General features: G+C 32.4%; 1 protein-coding gene across 1 annotated transcript; it reads right to left on the reverse strand.

Moving 5' to 3' along the window:
* Nucleotides 1–5,945: 5,945 nt before the first annotated feature.
* On the reverse strand, nt 5,946–7,892 carry LOC110609801 (probable aspartyl protease At4g16563). Its single transcript, XM_021749617.2, has one exon. It carries the CDS (start codon nt 7,660–7,662, stop codon nt 6,178–6,180), a length of 1,485 nt encoding a protein of 494 aa, XP_021605309.1. The 5' UTR covers nt 7,663–7,892; the 3' UTR covers nt 5,946–6,177.
* Between the last annotated feature and the right edge of the window lie 744 nt (nt 7,893–8,636).

Raw genomic sequence — 8,636 nt, forward strand, 5'->3', positions numbered from 1 at the left:
TTCACAAGAATTCAATTTATATAATTTATTTTTTAATAATTTTCTTACTTAAAATAAAAAAATTCAATTCTTTTTAACTTTAAAAGTCTTATTTTAAATAAATTAAAATCTTTCATAATTTTGTAAAGATTTATTTAAAGTATTTTTTTCAAAGCAACCTCAATTAATTTATGATGTTTTGTTAAAAATAAAAATTAATAATTGATATGATTAAAATAGAGCTCTATTTTAATTGTTCAATTTTATCGAAATAGAATATAAAGTGGGTGATGCCTCCAATGCTCAAATTAATTTAGGAATAGGGCGAATGGAAAAAATTGTTTAGAATATAAGAGTAATTATGTTAACTATAAAATCTTTTAAAAATTCGGTGGGTCATCGGCTACTTGATAGAAAATTTCAGCAGTTAATTGATCAGAAATCTCATATTTACGGGTGTAATATATATTTACTAGATTATATCTATTAATGATAATTTTATATGAAAATTTGATCTCTTAAAAGTGGGTGAATTTTTATGAAGAGACAGATAATTCGATGTCTAAATTTTTTTTTATAAATAGAACTATATATTGATTTATTAAACTCTAACTGCATAATTCTGTTTTATTGATGATGACTTAATTAAACAATGGTTACGTTACACCAATAATGTTAATGTAAAAACAGACTGCCAAAAGTTCTCATGTACTATGCTTTCTTTTGTGGAGTACATTTCATAATCAGATTTGTTATTAAATTGGTAGGATTGAGCCCCTTTATTTTTTAATTGTATTTTTTTTAGTTTAATTTATTTTTATCATGAAGCTTTCGAAAAGGGTATAGAATTAAAATATTTATTTACTATGATTCTATTCGTATTAAATATTTTTATTAATATAATTATATGAAAGAGAAAAACCAACATTTTTTTATGGAGAATGACACTTTCTTCCTGGAGATATGAAGGAAAAAAGGAAAATCGGATCAGAATATGCAAACCCTCCGGCCCATTAAAAGGGTTTGCGTAATTGCACTATTTGTAAGATTCTCAGCTCTTCGGCCCATAAAATCTATGGATTTTATGTATGAAACCGAACTTAGTCCTGCACTCTCCAGGAGTCTGAAACTATTCTCCAATCGGGCTCAATAAAATGCATAGTCATAAACGGAACAGTAAATTTCACTCATCAATTTACGAATTAATAAATATTTACCGAAAAAGGAAAAGCTTCTATTTGTTGGGCAAGTCCTTTAAATACCTTCGGAAATAAAAAATAAAATAAAATCATTTAAATACCTTTTTAAGGGAAAAATTAGAATGATCACTTTATCATGCTATACTCAGCTTCTTTGTTTCCTCAAGAACTGTTTGCAGTGATTGGCATGCGAAGGTCATAAGCATCAGAATTTTGCAGTGGATTTATAACTAGTGATGTTTGTGAACTTTACCTACAAAGTTGGTGTTTCTAAGCGCTGCTTCCAGTGCCTGGATTTTCTGAGCCTTACATTCTACATCTTCTCCTCTTGTGGAGGTAGCATTGGCTCCTTTACTTAGGCCACTGTCCTGCAATGTGCAGCACGGTAATAAACTTTAGTGAAGCACAAAATAAGATGCAGCAACAGCAATCTTTCAATCGTTGCTAGTTTACGTGTCGTATAACGTCTACAAGTTAATTAGGTGTGAGACTTGTAGTCCTTGATATTGGGCACAAATTTCCCAGGTAGAAAAAGCCAAATTATCAAGCATTGATAATGAGGAAAATATTCAAGCATGCCTCTTAAAATCAACCCATCAACAATGTGCAGGAAACGAGGTTAAGCATCATATTCTTTACCGTTGCCTCCTGTGAAGTCACACCATTGTTTTCCATTATTGTATACTTTTTCAGTCGCAGAAATTGCCTGTAAGCTGCAAATAGTTTAGGTCTTTTCATATGCATGCTAAGGAATATTTAAAAGCATCAGGGTTGTTCCAGGGTCCTTTATCAGTAAATAAGCAACCCCATAATCAGAACACGAACAGTTTCCTTCCAAAAAACTTGGGAAATTAATGTGAAATCAAATAGCAAAACTTAGCGAAGGCAAGAGGCAGTATATATGAAAATCCATGCAATATCAGAAGCATAAACCTGCACGTCAGAGTAGTGCGATGATATACATATGCACACAGGCAGGCGACCTTTGCATCTATAGCTGGTTATTTTGGTAGTTCTATTCTACCGCCTGAAATTGAAAATGCAGACTTTTAAAATACTTACTGTAGATGATGCTCACCAACTCCATTCACATCCAAAATACTTACTGTAGATGCAATATGCCTCCTAGCTGCAATTGAACATGCAGAGATTCTCAAATATTCAATGTCTTCTCTTGTTGAGATACGTGATACTTGACAAATTTATCAATGGTAGTTGCTTGGAGTAATGTATTAAGTCTACCATCCCGATCATTTCAGTGTATATTTGGCCTGCCATGTCTATCAACCCATATATCCATGAGGGTAACATTTTTTTTTTTGCTTTTGCACACTCCTCAAACTTAATTAATTATCGTACACGCTATTTGATATTAATAATTTGATTTAAATTATTTATTTTCTAATAATTTTCATATTTAAAATTAAAAAAATCAATTTTTTTAATTTAAAAAAAAATATTTTGATAAAATAAAGTGAAACTTTTAAATCTAACGTAATGTATGATTCTAATAATAACAAAATAATAAACTTAATAATTTTTTTCCCAATTGACCGATACCAATATATGAGCTAGGCTGCACGGTATCCCAACCAAGTTGAATAAAACAAAAAATAATTAAAGCCCATCACGAAGCACTCCCTAACTACAAAATTATTGGTGAGATTGATGTGCTACTTGCATGGCTTATGGTCATAATTCCTCTCTTAACTAAATAACATGACATGTTTATTAAAAAAAATAAAAAACATGACATGTTGCCTCCTTCACAGTATTTTAACTATTACATAGTATCATAATTATATGAATTGAGGTTGCTGCTGGATCACTACATCCCTGATATTGGCAAAAAAAAAATAGCAGGTACATTTAATATGCGAATAGCTAACCATGATACTGTAAATATTGGATATATTTAATTTATTTTTATTGAAATTTTTTTAAAAAAATTACTAAATTTATTGAATTATTTCAAACAATTAAAATGGTCACTTTTTAATGAAATTCCTTATGAATTTGCAGGCTAAATGAATGCCCAGATTCTCCATTTGCTTTTTTATATAAGTTGTATATTTGCTGAAATAAACCATATTTATTAGTTTTTCAAGAAACCATACAGAACACATTTAAAATTCAAATGTGGTGTAGGAGCCTCCACTTAAAAGAGGAGAGGTGACCTATTTGTCTGGTTTTGACGAAAGGTGGTCAAATCTTTGTCACATAAAAACAATGGAGGTGCTAATGGCCAACAGATTAAGACGACAAAACTAGCTTGCTCATTCAAGTTTTGTCGTTTTAATTAGAACCGTCCATCCACTCACGAAATGACCAATCAGCAACTAATGGAGAAAAAGGTTCGAATTTTTGAAGAAAAACCATTCAATCATTTCAATTTTCAAATGGATTAGAGTTTGACATATTAATCATTTTGAAGACGACCCATCCCCAAATGCTGACCAATCATTCAGCATTTGTATTTCATCCTAAACATGGCATAATTTTTTAAATTTTTATAAAGAACATATTGTAAAAAATTTCCTTGCACTATAGATTTTAATTTCATTTTTAAAGTTGGGAAAATAAGATGAGCAAAGATGCAGTCATTTGTTTTTAATTTTCCAAAAAAAAAAAAAAAAGTGGAGTAGCGCAATTTCTAAATTCCAATGACATTGGGAGAGTGTGGCCCACAGGCAATATGTGGGACCCACAATGCAGAGACGTGGAGAAGTATCTAGAAACTCCATAGAATAGAAACAGCGAGCCAGCTGTGTCCAGACTCACAGTGACACCCACTTCTCTACCATCTCAGCACTTGAGAAATCGAGAATAAGTCTTACGTCATTATCTTCATACAAAAACAAAATAAGCTCTTGGCGGCGTTTTGTCGTTTTTAGCCACGCGGACATCTGGGTCCCACGTGACGACGCACAGCCAGTCGACCACATTTTACTGAATAGTTAGGCCCAGTTCGACGGTTCAAAAAAGCCCCACCACCTTCACCTAATGCGCATTGGCCATTGGGTACTGGATTCTTCTTTTTTATATGTATGCTCCTTTGGCAGCAACTTTCATATTTTCAGATTTCTCCCCCTCCGAGTCTCCTGTTATTACTCTTCGGTCCTTATTCCGGGGGACTCGCCTACATTATAATTATTTAAATATTTTAGCTTAATTGTAAGAATATTAAAAAGCTTGTGAGTTTAGGTGGGGAGCAAAACGAGAAAGCACGGGTAGGCGTAGCAGCCGGTTCACATTTCAACGGTGATGGAGTACAGCTGGTTCGCATTGCATATAAGTGAGTTGACCCAGAGCCAGCTCAGCTGGATTTTGACACCAGGATAACCTACATTTGCCAAAATTTTGTGCTTGGAGATATAATCTGTGGATGGATTAATAGAAAGCAACGCAAAAAAAAAAAAAAGAAAGAAAATCTTATTTTCTTATTTCCTTTTAATTTTAAACTATTATTTGAATAATAATTTTTATTGATTATTTTAATATATTATATTATTAAAATTAAATACTTTATTTTAAAAATGTATATTTAAATATGACTATAATAACTTAATCAGTGGCATATATATGGTTTAAAACATTTTAAAAAATATTTTCATAATATGAGAAATATCAATTATTTTTACGCACATCTAAAGATATATATATTTATTTAATATTTAATATATTATTAGATATAGTATATTTCAGTTAAATGTAAACTTTTTTGCTTACGTTATAATTTAATAATTGAAAAATATAATAGAGAACGTCATAGACTATATGCTATAACAATCAAGTTCTGTTTAAAGTTATTTATTTTTATTAATATTAAAAATAAACAAATTTTTATTATTTGAAATATATATTTACAAAAATTAATTCTCAAATTTAATGACTCCGACCGATTCTCTTTCTTCTCCCAAAAAAAAAAAATTGCATAGGAATACAAATCTCTTTTTAATCAGAATAGGAAAGACTACATATCACTGCCCTACTGACAAAAGTCAAGTTAAATATCTAAAAAATGGGACCCGTTTTAAAAACACCTACATGGTGCAATCCATTAATTCATGACTATTATTTATTGAGAAAAATAAAAATGTTAATAACATTATTTTTTAAATAATTGTTCAACTATTAATTATTAATTATAATACTTTTGAATTAATAAAATAATAAATATTAAATAATTACTTAAAAATATGACTGGGACTATCATTCTAACAAAAAAAAAAATCCACCAATACATATGCACAAACTAAAATTTAAGAGAATTATGCAATTCCATGCAAGCATCCATCATGTTTACGATCAATCGACAATCACTCACTTTCTATCGTTTATAATATTATATTTCTGTATAATAACAAATTTTAATCTGAGAATTATATAATCTTCACAAATAAAAATATTTTCGTTAAAAAAATAATTAATTAAATTAAATCAAAATAAATAAAAAATATAATAATAAATTTTAATATGAAAATTATATAATCTTTACTAATAAAAATAGTTTCACTAAAAAAATAATTAATCAAATTAAATTGAAATAAATAAAAAATTAAATTAAAATAAATTAAAAATTAAAAATCAAACTCAATTTGAAAATTCAATTCAATAAATTTTTTAATTTAAACCGAATATAAAAACAATTTCAAAAAAAATCTATTTATATAAACATTTTTCCAAATTGATTCAAAAAAAAAAAACATTTTTCCAAATTTACACGTTTTTTTTTATACATAGCTATTACTTCGCACTTCACTTTTTGCCTTCTAAAATTCCACATTGTTGTTATGAACATTTCCATATACATTATTAGTGAAATATGTCAAAAGCCAAAAAGAAAGTGCAAATAACCTTTTATGGTCCTTATCCACAAGATAACATCACCCTAAGCCCACCTTATTACCATAGACCCAGCTTTACTTACATAAGCCGCACGTGCGGTCAAACCCCCGTAGATTTCAACTTCAAAACCGGAAGTCAACGCCAGCACACGTTAGCCCTGGTTCAAGCTTTCCCACAAAGATGCGCATTTCCTCCTTGCAAATCCAACCCTTCCTTTTTCCAAATCATACACCACCTCAAACCCCTGCTGCTGGTAGTTCCCCAAAGTTGCCCCGGGCCCACCGCTCAGCTCCGCCTCATCTCCACCGTTCATCAACATCATACACCCAACCTTCCTCTTCTTCCTCACGCCATCTCCACCGTCCAAAAATTCATAAAAGTAGTTCTTCCTAGGCAGCACTATACTCGATTCATTCCCAACAAAATGCAAGATCAAACTTGGGACATTCACTACACTGTCATAATAGTAACAAGGGCCAAGACCAGTATTGTCCTCAATTTCTTTGGCTCGCTCGTAGATTCGCCCAACTCGGTTGTCAAACTCCGTCACCACCGAGTTATACAAACTCGTCGGCAACATAGTGAAAGTTGTTCCTGAATCCACTACCAACCCCCCGCTTCCCTCTCTATCGACCATTTTCAAAAATGGCGGCGCCGGAATTTTCCTTTTGCCAATTGAAATTCCATCGAGCCCAACACAGTAAAAATATGGGTGTTTTGGATTATCGAGCATAGGAGTGTAAACAAATTGAGGATAATCATTGTTATTTACCCGTTTCTCCTTCTCGTCTGAACGGCCAAGAATAAGTGGACTCGGGCGGCGGACTCGGTCTGAATCGAATGAGTGAGACACCAAACAGTATGAGAACTGGTTCCCAAGTTGTGGAGAGAAGGAAGCGAGCTGAGCGGGCAAGGAGAGTACGCCACGGCCGAACCCAGCAACCCCAACTGGCTCAGCGAGAGCAGTGTGGGCGCAGCCGAAGGTGAAATTATGGAGTACTAAAGATGGAGTTGCGAGTGGAAGTGTTACGGAGTCACGGTAAAGTCGTGCAATGAGACTGCCATCACCGTATGCGTAATAGAATGGAGGACAAGTAAATGATCGGCAATCGGAAGTTTCGATGGACTCTAAAGGACAGTTTGCAATAGCGCAAAGGTTTGAAGTGGGGAGGTTGGAGTGGGCCGAAGAACATGCAGATGATTTACAATGAACTGTTCTAGCTGTAGAAGAAAGTTTAGGAGGCAGAGCAGAAGTACTGGTGTTTTCTGCTTTGCCTTCACAAAGAATGCATTCAAAGGGCTGACAAGGGAACCAAACAAGGTCGCTGCCGGTATCGAGATAAAGAGAGACACGTTGAGGAGGGTGAGAGCCAAGAGTGAAGGACAGAGTGTAATCACTACCTGGAGAGAGAGGAAGAGAGACTTGGTGATGGTGGTGATTTTGGAGACGGCGGTGATGGTTTTGGAAGCGGTTGGCAGAGCGGGTGGAGGTGGATTTGAGGAGGTGGTGGGGGGAGGTGAAGTGGGTATTGGAGAGGGAGTGAGTGAGAGGGAGAAAAAGAATCTCAGAGATAGAAAGAGAGATGTGTAGAAAACAGAGCATAAAACAGAGCAAGAAAGAACAAGAAGTGGCCATGGGAGTATGCCTGAGGCAGGGGTAGGAGGAGGGTTATAAGGGTGGGGATTGAGAAGAAATTTCTGATGAAATGCGAGTAAAGATTAGGTTGGTGGTAGGGGAGGAGGTTTATGTAAGGAAGCAATAATCATTGGAGATAAAAGTTTATGTAAACGTGGAGATATCTGTGAAGGTGGCTGCCTGGTAGTATCTGGTGTTGCAGTGACTTCTTCTACTTCAAGCAAAGTGCTTTATAAAGCATCGTCCGCGTTAACAATCGCTATTTTCCTCATAATTAGGGCGACGTATTAAATTAATATAATTATAATAATACTTTGATTAAGTATTACTCGATTGAATGAATGGGTGGAAGTGGAAGTTTTGTGGTAAATTCTCTTATTACATTCTCCAAGTTGGTAAGAATTTGATTCATGTGAAGTGTTATTCAGTTGCATTAAACATTTTATTTGCAATTAATCTATATAATGTTAAATGCTTTTGAGCGTCATTTTTTGCTTTTTTTAAATATTATTATTACGTTTTTACGGTGTAAATTGCATAACCTTTCATTTGAATTTATATATTGATAAAGTAACAGAATTGTTAATCTAATAGTTAAAGTTTATTTACCAAATGTTATCTTACTGGATTGTGGTAGTTTTTTAGCGCTAGTTCGGACTCAGCATTCGGTTTAAAATTAAACTGAATCGAATAAATTAAAAATTAAAATTTTAGTATTTATAAAAATTGAATCGAAATAATTTTGGTTATAAATTGAATCAAACTGAATCGATTTGATTCAGTTCGATTTGATTGATTTTAATTTTTAATAAATTTTTTATTTTTTACGCTATATTTTTAATATTTTAAAATTTAATTAAAATATTTTAATTTAATATAATTTAATTTCTGTATATTATTTAAAAAATATATATTATTATCCCTAATCGATTAGATTCGAATTTTTTATTTTTTCTAATCAAAACTGAATCGAA

The sequence above is a fragment of the Manihot esculenta genome, chromosome 2 (assembly GCF_001659605.2).
Source record: "Manihot esculenta cultivar AM560-2 chromosome 2, M.esculenta_v8, whole genome shotgun sequence".
Classification (NCBI taxonomy): Eukaryota; Viridiplantae; Streptophyta; class Magnoliopsida; order Malpighiales; family Euphorbiaceae; genus Manihot; species Manihot esculenta.

Bases quoted from the DNA above. Each gene is read 5' to 3' on its own strand.
- LOC110609801 (XM_021749617.2), bottom strand. From the start codon at position 7,662: ATGGCCACTTCTTGTTCTTTCTTGCTCTGTTTTATGCTCTGTTTTCTA.